The following is a 17395-nucleotide window of genomic DNA, read 5'->3' as shown; positions in this document are numbered from 1 at the left end:
AAACCAAAGATGGCCTTTATGTCAAGGTCTGAAGGTTTGGAGAAAAGTAACCTCGCTTCAATATACATTCTGGGCAAAGTCTCTCACATCCCATGCTACCTCAGTTTAATCAGACACAATTTGCCTTATTAATCCATCTGAACCACAGGAGCAGATTTAACATCTCATCCCAAAAACAAATAGACTGGATACTGTTGGTGGAAGGAAAACACCTGATGAACCAACTGACTTGTTCTGTTAACTTTTCTTATTATTACACCAGACATTAGCAATAACTTTGTTTCTAACATTCGTTGGGAGGTGGTGAGAAACTAAAGCTGGAGTTAACGTGCACTCAGTGCAAACATAAACCCGTACGAGACTCGTGCCTCTCGCCTTTAGTACTCTCAATTATCTCTTAGGCTATACCACCACTTTTTCATTGAAGTGCACCCAAACCACCTTCCATGGGAGCAAAAGCGCTTCTGGAACTGCGGCCTAATTTAGAACTGCGGCCTAATTTAGAACACAAGAACATGGAGCAGGAGTAGGCCATTCGGCCCCTCGAGCCTACTCCGCCATTCAATAAGATCATGGCTGATCTTCTACATCATCTCCACTTTTCCGAACTATCCCCATATCCCTTGATTCCCTTAATATTCAAAAATCCATCAATCTCTGTCTTGAATATACTCAACGACTGAGCCTCCACAGCCCTCTGGGGTAGAGAATTCCAAAGATTCACCACCCTCTGTGAAGAAATTTCTCCTCATCTCAGTCCTAAATGGCCAACCCCTTATTCTGAGATTGTGACTCCTGGTTCAAGACTCCCCAGCCAGGAGAAACATCCTCCCCGCATCTACCCTGTCAAGCCCTGTAAGAATTTTATATGTTTCAATGAAATCACCTCTCATTCTTCTAAACTCTAGAGAATCTCTCCTCATAGGACAACCCCCCCCCCCCACAATCCCAGGAACCAGTCTAGTGAACCTTCGTTACACTCCCTCTATAGCAAGTATATCCTTCCTTAGGTAAGGAGACCAAAACTGTACACAATACTCCAGGTGTGGTCTCACCAGGGCCCAATATAATTGCAGTAAGACGTCTTTACTCATACTCAAATCCTCTGTAATAAAGGCCAACATACCATTTGCTTTCCTAATTGCTTGCTGTACCTGCATGTTAACTTTCAGTGATTCATGTACAAGGACACCCAGGTCCCTCGGAACACCAACATTTCCCAATCTCTCACCATTTAAAAAAAACTCTGCTTTTCTATTTTTTCTACCAAAGTGGATAACTTCACATTTCTCCACATTATAACCCATTTGCCATGTTCTTGCCCACTCACTTAGCTGGTCTATATCCCCTTGAAGCCTCCTTGCATCCTCCTCACAACTTACATTCCCACCCAGCTTTGTATCATCAGCCAACTTGGATACATTACATTTGGTCCCCTCATCCAAATCATTGATGTAAATTGTGAATAGCTGAGGTTTAAGCACTGATCCTTGCGGTACCCCACTAGTTACAGCCTGCCAACCCGAAAAGACCTGTTTATTCCTACTCTCTGTTTTCTGTCTGTTAACCAATCCTCAATCCATGCTAGTATATCACCCCCAATCCCATGAGCCCTAATTTTGTTTAATAACCTCTTGTGTGGCACCTTATCGAATGCCTTCTGAAAATCCAAATACACCACATTCACTGGTTCCCCCTTATCTATTCTGCTACTTACAACCTCAAAAAACTCCAACAGATTTGTCAAACACAATTTCCCTTTCATAAATCCGTGTTGATTCTGCCCAATCCTATTATTATTTTCTAAGTGCCCTGTTACCATGTCCTTAATAATAGATTCTAGCATTTTCCCTACTACTGATGTCAGGCTAACTGGTCTGTAGTTCCCCGTTTTCTCTCTCCCTCCTTTCTTAAATATTGGGGTTACATTTGCTACCTTCCATTCCACAGGAACCGTTCTAGAATCTATGGAATTTTGGAAAATGACAACCAATGCATCCACTACCTCTATAGCCAACTCTTTCAAAACCCTAGGATGTAGGCCATCAGGTCCAGGGGATTCATCAGCTTTCAGTCCCATTAATTTCTCCAGTACTACTTTTTTTTTTTACTAATACTAATATCTTTCCATTCCTCATTCTCGCTAGACCCTTGGTTGTCCACTATTTCCAGGAAGTTTTTTGCATCTTCTTCCGTGAAGACAGACACAAGGGGGTCGATTTTCCTGAAGCTGTCGGGAAGGTGGCGAGACTACAACTTTCAGGTTTTAGTCCCGCCTACTTCGACATCCGGCCAATCCGCGCGATTTTCCCTTGATTGACCTTGTTGAGCCCGCCCAGCGGGCTCAGCAGGCCAATTAAGGGCCACCCGGCAACAGGTGACATCACAGACTGCAATTTCATCTGTCAAGAGTTCTTGACAGATGAAATATCAAGTGTTTCACAGCTGTTTGAAGCTGTGAAACACTGACAGTCTGAGTTCTAACATGAGTCATTCTGCACAGACTCAGTTAGAACTCTCAGCAGCACTCAAAGCTGAAGGCTGTCACTTTTCACAAATCGCAGCCGTTCAGCTTTAAGTGCCGGCTGAGTGATGGGCTCCCGACGGCTACAGGAAGAAAGGCTGTTAAGGTAAGTACAGGTAAGTAAAAGTTCTTTACACACTTTAGACACACCAAACACACTTACCTTTGCACTCATGCACCCATCACTCACCTGAGCACCGACATCGCGACCCCTCCAACTCCTTCAACCCGACGGCCCGCCTGCTCTAACCTGGCGTGGTTTGGAGCCGTCGGGAATCCCACAGGAAACCCGTCACAATAGTGATTAGGCTAAAAACTGCTTGTTAACGGGCAGTTAATTGGCACTAATCCCTTCCCGCCTGGTTTCGGCAGGTCCCAGTGCGGGGCAGGTACCCGCCGCCCCTGAAACTTGCGTGGGGCGGTGTTTTGGGCGGGATGGTGTCGAGACCCCCAAATTTGGGATTTCCCCCCCACCCCCCACACGCCTGAAACCCCGCCTGACGGCTCCAGGAAAATCGACCCCAAAGTATTTGTTTAATTTCTCTGCCATTTTCTTATTTCCCATTATAATTTCTCCTGTCTCAGCCTTAAGGGACCCACATTTACTTTCGCTAATGTTTTCCTTTTTACATACTATAGAAGTTTTTACAGTCTGTTTTTATGTTTCTCGCTAGTTTACTCTCATATTCTATTTTCCCTTTCTTTATCAATTTCTTGGTTCTCCTTTGCTAAATTCTAAAATCCTCCCAATCCTCAGGCTTACTACTCTTTTTGGCAACATTATAAGCCTCTTCCTTTGATCTAATACTATCTTTAACTTCTTTTGTTAGCCACAGTTGGACCACTTTTCCTGTGGGGTTTTTGTGCCTTAAAAGGAATGTATGTTTGTTGTAAATTATATATTAATTCTTTAAATGCTAGCCATTGCTCATCCAGTCAGACCTTTTAATGTAGTTTCCCAATCTACCTTAGCCAACTCACTCCTCATACCTATGTAGTTTGCTTTGTTTAGATTTAAGACCCTAGTTTCAGATTTAACGAAGTCACTTTCAAACTCAATATAAAATCCTATCCTATTATGGTCACTCTTTCCTAAAGGCCCCTTTACAACAAGGTTATTCATTAACCCTTTCTCATTGCACAATTTAAGATTAAAAAGTGCTTCCCTCCCTCTCCTGCTGTGGTATTTTCAGCTTTCATCTGTCACTCATCATTCACATCAACATTTCCAGTTCAGGACCATCTTTGAAAGTGGATAACTCCCCAGGCCCTGATGAAATGTATCCCAAGCTGTTAAGAAAAGCAACAGGGGAAATAGCAGAGGCTCTGACCATCATTTTCTAATCCTCTTTGGCTACAGGTGTGGTGCCAGAGGACTGCTAACATCATACCATTGTTTAAAAAAGGAGAACGGGATAGACCAAGTAATTACAGGCCAGTCCGCCTAACTTCGGTGGTGGGAAAAATATTGAAAAAAATTCTGTGGGACAGGATAAATCTTCATTTAGAAAGACATGGTTTAATCAAGGACAGTCAGCATGGATTTGTTAAGGGGAGGTCGTGTCTGAGAAACTTGATTGAATTTTTTGAGGTGGTAACAAGGAGGGTCAATGAGGGTTGTGTGTTTGATGTAGTGTATATGGATTTTAGCAAGGCTTTTGATAAGGTCCCACATGGCAGACTGGCCACGAAAGTAAAAGCCAAGGCAAAGCGGCAAGTTGGATCGAAAATTGGCTCAGAAGTAGGAAGCAAAGGGTTATGGTCAATTTTTTTTTTGACTGGAAAGCTGTTTCCAGAGGAGTATCAGTGATTTAAACTTGAATGTAGGGGTATGATTAAGAAGTTTGCAGACAATACAAAAATTGACCGTGTGGAAAGCTGCAGAAAGATATGAATGGACTGGTCAGGTGGGCAGAACAATGGCAAATGGAATTTAATCCGGACAAGTGTGAGGTAATGCATTTGGGGAGGACTAACAAGGAAAGGGAATACACATTAAATGGTAGGACACCAAGAAGTGCAGAGGAACAGAGGGTCCTTGGAGTGCATGTCCACAGATCCCTGAAGGTAGCAGGACAGGCAGATAAGGTGGTTAAGAAGGCATACGGAATGCTTGCCTTTATTAGCCAAGCGTAGAATACAAGAGCAGGGAGGTTATGCTTCAACTGTATAAAACACTAGTTAGGCCTCAGCTAGAGTAATGCGTGCAGTTCTGGTCACCACATTACAGGAAGGATGTGATTGCACTAGAGAGGGTACAGAGGAGATTTACAAGGATGTTGCCTGGGCTGAAGAATTTTAGTTATGAGGAAAGATTGGATAGGCTGGGGTTGTTTTTTTTGGAACAGAGGAGGCTGAGGGGAGACTTAATTGAGGTGTATTAAATTATGAGGGGCCAAGATAGAGTGGGTAGGAAGGAACTGTTTCCCTTGGCAGAGGGGTCAACAACCAGGGGGCATAGATTTAAAGTAAATGATAGCAGGTTTAGAGGGGATTTGAGGGGAATTTTTTTCACCCAGAGGGTTGTTTGGGTCTGGAACTCACTGCCTGAAAGGGTGGTAGAGGCAGAAACCCTAATTACATTTATAAAAGAACTTGGATATGCACTTGAAGTGCCGTAACCTACAAGGCTACAGACCAAGAGCTGGCAGGTGCGATTAGGCTGGATAGCCCTTTGTGACTGGCGAGGACACGATGGGCTGAATGGCCTCCTTCTGTGCTGTAAATTTCTATGATTCTATCATTCTTGGGTTACACATCCACAGCTCACCTTTTTCAATTCATGTGGTGTAATGGAGACAAAGAAAAAAGTTTTGCCTGAAGAGGTTCACCAAGACACTCACTGTCTAGAGATTGGGATAATTTTTTTTTTTTTTAAAAACTTAAAAATAAATATATTCCAAATACAAGATAATAAAAATATAACTATTCACTTTCCTGCCTTCACTTCACTGAGTGGTTTTCTGTCTGAGGACTTGTGTCCTTTGGAAACTATACAGAGCCAACTGTAAACCACTTCATTGTGAGAGTCCAAAATCCAGAATCTCTGTCATTACTTCTAAGCTTGCTATAATAATTCATCATGTAAACGGTTTACTATTCTGTAATTTCAGCCTTCAGAACGATTCAACATCTCATGTAAAGTTATGTGATTCAGTAATACTGTCCTGGCCTTTCAAAACAGAAGACCAGGGACTTTCCTTTCACCTCTCCGCAATGGATTCAAACCCAACGCCCAGAGGTAGAAAGGCAATGCTGTAACGAGTGTAACTGTAACTGAGACCCTTCTCAGGAACCTGAATACAATCTTCAACATCACTTTCTTAAGCCTAATAACGAGCACTCATCAAAATAATTCAGCGCACAACTTGCATACCCAGAACTCGTGACTTATCGGTCAGGCTCCCACGGTGTGTTGCTCCAAAGTGCGGACATGCGAGGAGCAGGTCCAGGAAACTGAGCAGGGGCGAGCACAGGCCTCAGCAACACCGAGTGGGCGCCTCAGACCCCAGCAGATGTGCAGCAAGGGGCCCGGCACATGAATTTGCTGCTCCAGCCCCCCCCATCCTACCCGCCGCTTCCCGGTTTCTTCCACCGAGTCCAACCCGTTCAAGACTGCATCGTGGCCCTGGGGGGTCATGTGCACTCTCACTGGGGAAATCAGCGCAGTGGAGAGGTGTTGCTGGGGCGCAGAGAATTGTGGGTCCTGCAGCCACCATTAGTCGACGGCTGTCCGAGACAACTCTCACCAGGTTCCAGGGCTCTTTCCAAACGACGTTCTAATTCGAATCGGCTTGGAGGGGTTCCTGGGGCATTCTCTCAGCACAATGACTTTTTCCCGCTCGTTAAGTGTTGGGCCGCTCCAGCTGTCAAGCTCACTGCGCGGCCTGTGACTTTAAGTGTGCAGGAGGTTAAAGATCAGTGCCCTCCCATGCACCTTAGAGGGAACATAGGTCACCTGCATGCTGCACAACATCGCCATCATGAGGGGACAGCTCTTGCTACTAGCTATCAGGTACAAGGAGAAGAGGGAGGAAACCTACATAACCTCTTTCTGCCCGGCTGTCCGTGAAGAACTAATTCGAGTGCAATACCAGTAACCGCAACCTCACTTCCCCGTTCCTCACTGATCAATACATTGTCCTCTTGGCCACAATGCAAAAATAAAAGCCACCACAAAATAAGCCTTGCAAACCAAATTTATAAATGAAGTTATGCCATATTCCATACACAATTAAACTAATCACCCTTGTGCATTCCCTTAGAGCTTGTCTTCCGTGTGCCTTTGCCTGTCCCAGTGCTCCTACGAAGTGATACCCCAGTGGCGACAACATGGCTGGTGGAAGGCTGCTGACTTTCAATGCAGGAGACTGCAGATGGCCTTCGAGGACGACCTCGAGCAGCTCTGGGACTAGAAGGCCCGGCTTCGGACTGCACCATCTCGGCATGGGCGGCAGCAGTCTAGGCTGGCTGGCGGACAGACAATGGCAAGGGCACTGGCAGAGTGGCAAGGGCACTGGCAGAGTGGCAAGGGCACTGGCAGAGTGGCAAGGGTGGGAGCACGAATGCGGTCATCCAGAGAGGACAACAGGTTTGTGCTCCATGGAGCCACTGCCACTCCCCTAGGGCAGCGCCTCAGCAATCCTAGTCATCTGCTGTAGGAGATATTGCTGGGCTCCTGGGACACCCTGCAAGTCCCTTTCCACACTGGTACCTGCAGCCATGCTGTCAGGAGTCGGAGCTGGCACGGCAGCAATCATACTTTTGGTAGAAGTTGCTTGAGCTGCAATGGAAGCCGAGACATCGGCCATCAGACACTGTATCATGGTGGGTTCCACAGGTGTGCTAATGGAGTTGGCCATGCTGGAAAGGATAGGTTCCAAGCTCTGTGCAAAGACCTGTGCCAAGTTAGTGCCGAACTCCACGCTGCTCGACTTTGACCGCAGGCTTTCTGGCAGGCTTTCCAATGCAACAAGCATTTTGTTTTGCACGTAGAAATCATGCTAATGAGCAGGCAGCACAAAGATGCAGGATAGAGAGTACGCCAGCAACAACCCAGGCAAGTGGGCCGAATGGCCTCTTCCTGTGCTGCAATTTCTATTATTTTATGAAAACTCTCCTTTATTGAGTCCAAGCCCAGGGAATGGTTTAGAAATGTTGGTGCTGAGCTGAGTGTAGGACGATGTGCCCTGTGAGAATTGCCCCAAGCACTGGGCCCGCTGCCCTTTGTGCAATATCTCGGTTTGGTTCAGGTCGCAGATCGTGGCAGGGAGGAGGGAAAGGCCGAGATCAGCAGAGGGGAGGCTGAAGGATCCTTGAAGGGCCGGAGGGAGCACTCCTCCTATCCTGGCCCACAAGGAATGCTATAAAAGTATAAATGTGGGAGTGAAATCAGCACATGCAACTTGATCAGCAGCAGTGTTCCAGATTAGTGACCAGGGTCTTATAATAGTAGATTGGCGGTTAGGATCAGATCAGCCATGATCTTATTGAATGGCGGAGCAGGCTCGAGGGGCCGATTGGCCTACTCCTGCTCCTATTTCTTATGTTCTTAAATGGCGATCTACTGGAGCCTTAATCATCGTTAAAAACTGAATTGATGAAGTTACAATATACTTTCCTTTTTTAGGGTTAAATACAGCTGTACCTCTGGCATCTAGCAGAACAAGATCTTGTAGATAACACAGTAAAAAGCAGAATAATCCATCTATCAATTTACCTTAAGTGCATTGTGCAATTCGGAGACATCATACTGGAGAGGAGTCTTCAACAGCCCAACAATCAGTTTTTCAAACTTCCCACCCAATTCAGATTTTAGGTCCTCAACAAGATCCTGTTGCACATAAATAAGGTTACTGTTATACAGTACATTCTTTGAACAAGCCTCTACCAAGATTCCACAGTGAATACAGTTGAAACATGGTTTCACTTAGTGAGCTGCCCTCCCATCAAATTTAATTGTCACAGAGCAGGAATTTGTAAATCATTTTTCAGAATGGATACAAGTCAGGCCTCAATAAAACTGACAACGCAAGAAAGAGCAAGCAGCTCAGGACAAAAAGTGGATTGCAATGTTACAGTAATATTGTTAAAGACGGCAATACTTTGTACAAACAATATTCTTCTTCTCTGGTCACTCTTTAAAATACAGAATAAAGAAACTTCAGAAAACCTATGACTGAAAATTTCAATCACCTCTACTTTTAAAAGAATAATGACAATTCCTTTTTAAAATCTTGCTTGGAACACAAGAGAGCAGCCTAAAGAAAAACAACTGCTTACAGATGTCAAAGTTTGCGAAAACTTTATAGCCATTTAAAAGCGGGAGTGCAGGTAGAAAAGATCAACTGGGATTCTGGGTTTTATAGGGAGGGGCACTGAATAAAAAGCAAGGAAGCAAAGATGAATTTAAATTAGGTCTAGTATTGTACACAGTTCCAGGTAGCCATTATTATAGACATAGTAAAGGATTTACTGGAATGTTACTGGGAATCACAGAAACCCCACAGTGCAGATAGAGGCCATTTCGGCCCATCGAGTCTGCACTGACACATATCCCACCCGATTCCCGTAACCCCTACACCAACACATATCCCACCCGATTCCCGTAACCCCACGTATTTAATCCCCCTAACACTAAGGGTCAATTTATCATAGCCAATCAACCTAACCCGCACATCTTTGGACTGTGGGAGGAAACCGGAGCACCCGGAGAAAACCCACGCAAACACGGGGATTACGAAGGCTTATTTTTAAATGATGAATTGCAGTGTGAAAGTAAATAGTGAAAGATTGAACAGGAAGTAGGCTCGTTTGCGGCAGGTTGGGGGGAGAGCGAGTAACCTGCTCTCGAGAGACGAGTCAGTAATTTAACCCACGCCCCTCTTCCACCTGTCCTGGGCTGTTAAAATTCGCCCTGCTATTTCAGTGATCAAGTGGGCAATCTAAGGAACAGGCTCCCTATGAAGACAGTGGAAGCAGATATCGTTGATTCAAATGCAAATTAGACAGATTTGTGTCAGAAAATATTTTTTCTGAGTACGTGTAATACTCAGTACATGAGTAATTGAAGACATGGCACCAGTGTAGCATGCTCGGGAGGAACAGGATCTTTCCACCTATTGTTCGTAAAGATTTCCACCACTGGGGATTTCCTTCGCCTCATGTCTGGGTCTGTTAAACAAATTGATAGAGATTGATTGCCATGATTAGTCAACGTCTCCATTACCGCTGCATCATGCGAATTCCAGGATGGTAGAAGGAGAACTGGATGGACCTTAATCTTGTTCTATCTAATAATTCTTATGTTCCTATTAAATCCACTAAAACCAAGTTGAACAGCATAATGAAAACAAAATGTTTTCCTACCTTGCCAAACAGAGTTTTGTATTGAAGGCAGATTTTCACACGCTGGGTACTGCTCCTGGTCGTTAGGACGTGAAGAATGGCACTTTCATCAGTGCCTACAGGACAAAAGAAAATCTAAAGCTTTAGAATCATATTCACTCAGGCACAAGTATGAGGCAGGACTGTGTCAGTTTACTGCACGTTATTCTGGGGTTCTGATGAAGGGTCTGCACTTGAAACATTAACCTTCCTTTTCAGATGCTGTCAAGGAGAGCAAATGCAGCATGTCACAGCAGTGACAGGATTTAGACAAGTCACCTGGTATTAATGTTAATCTTTTGAGTCATTAAACAAAAGTAAAAGTCTCTCTGATTTCACTCCTAGATAGCCTACCTTTAACTTTAAGATTATGCCAACATAAGAACACAAGAACTAGGAGCAGGAGTAGGCCATTCGGCCTCTCGAGCTTGCTCCACCATTCAATAAAATTATGGCTGATCTTCGACCTCAACTCCACTTTCCTGCACTATCCCCATATCCCTAGATTCCCATAATATCCAAAAATCTATCGATCTCAGTCTTGAATATACTCCACGACTGAGCCTCCACAGCCCTCTGGAGTAGAGAATTCCAAAGATTCACAACCTTCTGAGTGAAGAAATTTCTCCTCATCTCAGTCCTAAATGGCCAACTCCTTATTCTGAGACTGTGACCCCTAGTTCTAGACACCCCAGCCAGGGGAAACACCCTCCCATCATCTACCATGTCAAGCCCTTTAAGAATTTTATACGTTTAATGAGATCACCTCTCACTCGTCTAAATTTCAACCTAGTCTACTCAATCTCTCCTCATGGGACAATACCCCCTCTCCCCATCCCAGGAATCAGTCTGGTGAACCTTCGTTGCACTCCCTCCAAGGCAAGTATACCCTTCCCTAGGTAAGGAGACCAAAACTGTACTCAATACTCCAGGTGTGGTCTCACCAGGGCCCTATATAATTGCAGTAAGATGTCTTTACTCTTATACGCCAATCCTCTTGTAATAAAGGCTAACATACCATTTGCTCTCCTAATTGCTTGCTGTACCTGCATGTTAACTTTCAGTGATTTGTGTACAAGGACACCCAGGTCCCTCTGAGCACCAATATTTCCCAATCACTCACCATTTAAAAAATATTGTGCTTTTCTATTTTTCCTACCAAAGTGGAGAACTTCACATCTCTCCACGTTATATTCCATCTGCCATGTTCTTGCCCACTCACTTAACCGGTCTATATCCTTTTGCTGCCTCTTTGCGTCCTCCTCTCAACATTCTTTCCCACCTAGCTTTGTATCATCAGCAAACTTAGATACATTACACTCGGTCCGTCATCTGACCCAAATCATTGATGTAGATTGTAAAGAGCGGATCCTTGCGGTACCCCACTAGTTACAGCCTGCCAACCCGAAAATGACTTATTTATTCCTATTTTCTGTAATGACCAGTTTATTCCTACTTTCGGTACTCTAGTGTTCTGGTTTCTCCCACCAGAGGAAATTTCTCTGCATCACACTAATAGGGGTAGTTTATAGACCATATGGAAGGGAGGTGGAACAAGAAATATGCAAACAAATTAGGGAAATGAACAACATACAATAATAATCTTGGGGGATTTCAACTACCCCAAAATTAATTGGCCAGAAGAGGTAGATAAAGGGGATAAGGGTATGGAGTTCCTACAATGTGTACAGGATTCCTTTCTAACCCAATATGTATGAAACCCAACATGGGAGGATTCACTACAAGATCTGGTAATGGGGACTTAACCAGAGTAGATAAGAGGAGTAAAAGGTGAACATCTAAGCAATAGTGACCACAATATAATACAGTTTAGGATAATTGAGAAGAAGGACATAAGCATGACAAAGACCAGGGTAATATATTGGAGAAAAGTGGATATTGAGGGGTTGAGAATAGAACTTGGGAAAATAAAATGGACATTAATATTGGCAAACAATGATGTACAACAGCTATGGAAAACATTTAAACAGTGTTCAACAGAGCCCAAGAAAAATATATTCTGCTAAAAAATAAGAACTAAACACTAATGTGACACCAAGGATGAATAAAGACATAAGGGAAACATTGAGGGTAAAGAAAGGGACATACACTAAGTACATGGACAGCACGAGAGAGCATGACAAGGGAGAATACGAAGAGACTAGGAGAGTAGGGGTAAAGGGTAGCTATTCACAGTGGCAGAAGGTGGGAAGTGGTGTTCCACAAGGATCAGTGCTGGGACCACTGTTGTTTACAATTTAGACTTTGGAATGAAAAACACAATTTCTAAATTTGCAGACAACACCAAATTGGGAGGGATAGTCAACACGGAGGACTGCAACATATTACATGAAGACATTAATAAATTTGTAGCATGGGCACATAATTGGCAAATGAATTTCAACATAGATAAGTGTGAAGTATTACATTTTGGTAAAAAAAGGTCACATATTACTTGGAAAATAAAAATCTAAATGTTGTAGAGGAGCAAAGGGATCTAGGGATAAAAATACACAAATCACTGAAAGTAGCAGCTCAGGTCAATAAAGCCATAACAAAGGCAAACCAAGCACTAGGGTTTATTGCTATAGGGAAAGAATTGAAAAGTAGAGAAGTTATGCTGAACTTGTATTGAACCTTGGTTAGACCACACTTGGAGTACTGTGTACAGTTCTGCTCACCATATTATAAAAAGGATATATAGAGGCACTGGGTGTAAAAAAGATTTACAAGGATGATACCAGAACTGCGAGGTTATACCTATCATGAAAGGATGAACAGTCTGGGTCTCCTTTCACCTGAAAACAGAAGGCTGAGGGGTGCCCTAATGGAGGTGCTTAAAATTATGAAAGGTTTTAATAGAATAGACACAGAGTGTTTCCACTTGTGGGGAAGAGCAAAACTAGAAGCCATCAATATAAGATCGTCACCAAGAAACCAAATAGGGAAATCAGAAGAAACTTCTTTACCCAAAGAGTGGTGAGAATGTGGAACTTGCTACCACAGGGAGTGGTTGAAGCAAATAGTATAGATGCATTCAAGGGGAGGCTGGACAAGTATGAGGGAAAAGTGAAGAGGCTTGTGCTGAAATAGTTAGATGAGGAAGAATGGGAGGAGGCTCGAGTGGAGCATAAACGCCAGCATCGACTGGTTGGGCCAAATTACCTGTTTTGTGTTGTAAACTTTATGTAATTCTATGCAATTCTATTTACCCTATTAAATCCCTTTATCATCATTTTAAATACCATGATTAGATCATCCCTCAACCTTCTAAATTTAATGGAATACAAACCAGGTCTACACAACCTATACTCTTAAATTAACTAAGTCCAGGTATCATTCTGGTGAATCAGTTCCGTACCCTTTCCAAGGCAAATATATCTTGCGAAAATTGAACGGAGTGCTACTTGGTTCCAATTGGTACATTTGAAAACCTTTTCTCTTACAACCCATCTATATTTGTCAAGATACATACAGTAGGAATGAATGAAAGTTCAAGTTTATAGTAGTGCAAGTTTAAAGTTTCTCATCTTTCTTTTATTCATTTATGGGATATGGGCATCGCTGGCAAGGCCAGCATTTATTGCCCATCCCTAATTGCCCTCGAGAAGGTGGTGGTGAGCCACCTCCTTGAATCACTGCAGTCCATATGGTGAAGGTACTCCCACAGCACTGTTAGGGAGGGAGTTCCAGGATTTTGACCCAGCAATGATGAAGGATCGGCGATATACTTCCAAGTCAGGATGGTGTGTGACTTGGGAACACCACCACCTCCAAGTTCCCCTCCATGTGCCTGCTGCCCTTGCCCTTCTAGGTGGAAGAGGTCGCGGGTTTGGGAAGTGCTGCCAAAGAAGCCTTGGCGAGTTGCTGCAGCGCATCTTGTAGATGGTACACACTGCAGCCACAGTACCCCGGAGGTGGAGGAAGTGAATGTTTAAGGTGGTGGATGGGGTGCCAATCAAGCGGGCTGCTTTGTCCTGGATGGTGTCAAGCTTCTTGAGTGTTGTTGGAGCTGCACTCATCCAGGCAAGTGGAGAGTATTCCATCACACTCCTGACTTGTACCTCGTCAATGGTGGAAAGTCTTTGGGGAGCCAGGAGGTGAGACACTCGCCGCAGAATACCCAGCCTCTGACCTGCTCTTGTTGCCACAGTATTTATGTGGCTGGTCCAGTTAAGTTTCTGGTCAACGGTGACCCCCCAGGATGTTGTTGGTGGGGGATTCGGTGATGGTAATGCCATTGAATGTCAAGGGGCGGTGGTTAGACTCTCGCTTGTTGGAGATAGTCATTGCCTGGCACTTCTGTGGCACAAATGTTACCTGCCACTTATCAGCCCAAGTCTGAACGTCGTCCAGGTCTTGTTGCATGCGGGCATGAACTGCTTCATTATCTGAGGAGTTGTGAATGGCGCTGAACATGGTGCAGTCATCAGTGAACATCCCCATTTCTGACCTTATGTTGAAGGAAAGGTCATTGATGAAGCAGCTGAAGATGGTTGGGCCTAGGACACTGCCCTGAGGAACTCCTGCAGCAATGTCCTGGGGCTGTGATGATTTACCTGCAACCACCACAACCATCTTCCTTTGTGCTAGGTATGACTCCAGCCAGGGGAGAGTTTTCCCCCAGATTCCCATTGACTTCCGTTTTACTCGGTCAAATGCTGCCTTGATGTCAAGGGCAGTCACTCTCACCTCACCTCTGGAATTCAGCTCCTTTGTCCATATTTGGACCAAGGCTGTAATGAGGTCGGGAGCAGAGTGGTCTTGGCGGAACCCAAACTGGGCATCAGTGAGCAGGTTATTGGTGAGTAAGTGCCACTTGATTGCACTGTCGATGACACCTTATCACTTTGCTGATGATTGAGAGTAGACTGATAGGGCGGTAATTGGCCGGGTTGGATTTGTCCTGCTTTTTGTGGACAGGACATACCTGGGCAGTTTTCCACATTGTTGGATAGATGCCAGTGTTGTAGCTGTACTAGAACAGCTTGGCTAGAGGCGTAGCTAGTTCTGGAGCACAAGTCTTCAGCACGATAGCCGGGATGTTGTTGGGAGCCATAGCCTTTGGTGTATCCAGTGCGCTCAGCCATTTCTTGTTATCACATGGAGTGAATTGAATTGGCTGAAGACTGGCTTCTGTGATGGTGGGGACCTCAGGAGTAGGCCGATATGGATCATCCACTCGGCACTTCTGGCTGAAGATGGTTGCAAATGCTTCAGCCTTGTCTTTTGCACTCACGTGCTGGGCTCCACCATCATTGAGGATGGGGTTATTCATGGAGCATCCTCCTCCCGTTAGTTGTTTAATGGTCCACCACCATTCACGACTGGATGTAGCAGGACTGCAGAGCTTTGATCTGATCCGTTGATTGTGGGATCGCTTAGCCCTGTCTATAGCATACTGCTTACGCTTTTTAGCATACATGTAGTCCTGTGTTGCAGTTTTCCCAGGTTGGCACCTCATTTTTAGGTACGCCTGGTGCTGCTTCTGGCATGCTCTTCTACACTCCTTATTATAGTAATCTGATGTTATGATTAAGGTTATCCACCAGGTGGTGCTGTAGCCAATGCTGCTGCTAAGGTCAGGGGTTTGCTTCCTGTTAAGGTCAGCAAAGGTGCAATGCCTGGATGCAGGCCGGCCTGGTTGTTTCGCAGTCGTTTAATAAAGTACTCGTATTAATCCTAATACCGCGCCTCTTCGAGTTCTTTGTCTCACTACATGGATTTATCACATTTGGCGACGAGGTAAAACAGGACCCTGAATAAAGAAGAGAAGTCTGCCAGGACATTTAAACGACAAAATCACAAGCTAAAGTTAGCTACCAGTTGGAAGAGAGCATGGCTGCCACGGTAGAAATGGTCTCCGCTTTTGATATTCAAGCACAAACCTGGGAGGAATACTGTGAAGCGTTGGGTTATTTTTTCGAAGCAAATGAAATAAATGATGCCGGAAAAAGGAAAGCCATTCTGCTTAGTTCAGTGGGAAGCAAAACCTACAGTTTGATGGAGAATCTGCTCAGTCCTGAAAAGCCTGGCGACAGATCATTTGTTGAATTAGTGGCCTTGCTAAAGGAACATTTCAAACCTAAGCCTAGTGAGATTGTACAGCGGTTCAAGTTTAATTCAAGGAACAGAAGAGGAAGAGAGTGTAATGGACTATGTAGCGGTGTTGCGTAAATTAGCACAAGATTGCAATTATGGGAACAACCTGAAGGAAATGCTGCGAGATAGGCTAGTTTGCGGCATTATGGACGACCGAATGCAGCGTAGATTATTATCCGAGACTGAGCTTACTTATGAAAGAGCATTGGAACTTGCTCAAGCCATAGAGACAGCAAACCGAGATGTAAAAGAAATACAGGGTTCAGACAGGGCTAATGCTACGCAAGTTGCAGGTCAGGTTGTTGTGCACAAGTTGAACATGCGTCAGAAACCACAACGTGAGCATGTGAAGGCCGGTTATAGATGCAAGGGCGATCACCTGGCGAGTGAATGCCGGTTTCTGGAGGAAAAGTGCTACAAGTGTGGGCAACAAGGACACATAAAACGAGCTTGCAGGGCGAAATCACCCGTGGAGGAATCCAAACCAAAAGGGGGAGGATAGCAAAACCAAGGGAGAGAAGTGAAAAAACATGGAGCACACCACATCAGTGGGGAAGCTGAGGAAGAAGAGGACATGTTCATAATGTATAGCATGTTAAAGAACATTCCAAAAGTGGCTCCCATCACATTGCAACTGACAGTAAATGACTCTAAGGTGAACTTTGAAGTGGATACAGGGTGCGGCGTAACCATAATGAACAAGGCAGAGTACTCAAAATTGTGGAGCCATGCAAAAGTTCCAGAGTTAAAGCCTTGCTCCCTGCATCTTAAAACATACAGGTGAACAACTAGCGACATTAGGTACAGCTAAGGTAACTGTGCAACACAGGGACACAGTGGAACAGCTACCTGTAGTTATAGTATCGGATACCGGACCAAACCCGTTAGGTCGGGGCTGGATAAAAAAACTTAAATTAGACTGGGGAGCAGTACATCAAATAGATGCGGGCAAACAGTTGACTTTGCAAGAAGTGTTGAGTGAACATGAGAATGTGTTCAAGGAGGAACTTGGCACATTTAATGGCCCCCCAGCTAAGATTTATGTAGACAAGGAGGCACCGCCAAGGTTCTTAAACAACAACCTGTGCCTTATGCCATGAAGCCAAAGGTAGAGGCTGAGCTTCTCTAACACCAGCGGAAAAAAAACTATTCCCAGTTAGACAAAGAGGGGTTAGCAGTCATGTTTGGGTTACAGAGGCTCCACAAGTACATATATGGCAGGAAGTTCACCATATGCACCGATCATAAATCTCTTCTCTCTCTTTTCAATGAAATGAAAGCAGTTCCACAGATGGTGTCACCCCGGATCCAGAGGTGGGCCGTGACGTTGAGGGCATATGAGTATGTCATCGTCTACAAGGCGGGCAAGTACCATGGGAACGC

The 17395-nt window shown here is 44.5% G+C and overlaps 1 protein-coding gene across 4 annotated transcripts in view; it reads right to left on the bottom strand.

Moving 5' to 3' along the window:
- Positions 1-17395, bottom strand: part of LOC147122730 (annexin A5-like) — a 78318-nt gene that overhangs the window by 49304 nt on the left and 11619 nt on the right. For all 4 annotated transcript variants that reach the window (XR_015081503.1, XM_086009928.1, XM_086009938.1 and 1 more), the window contains 2 exons: positions 9893-9987; positions 8244-8357 (listed from right to left, as the gene is read on the bottom strand). Coding sequence is in view for 3 of the 4 variants with exons in the window: in XM_086009928.1 (XP_085866054.1) it covers positions 8244-8357; positions 9893-9987 (209 nt within the window). In the remaining variant the exon portion in view is untranslated. The remainder of the gene's footprint in view (positions 1-8243; positions 8358-9892; positions 9988-17395) is intronic.

Source organism: Somniosus microcephalus, chromosome 2 (assembly GCF_052327205.1).
Source record: "Somniosus microcephalus isolate GS21.2 chromosome 2, FLI_Smic_1.0, whole genome shotgun sequence".
Lineage (NCBI taxonomy): Eukaryota > Metazoa > Chordata > Chondrichthyes > Squaliformes > Somniosidae > Somniosus > Somniosus microcephalus.
Note: the sequence above shows the minus strand (reverse complement) of the source record. Positions and strands in the feature narration are given on the sequence as shown.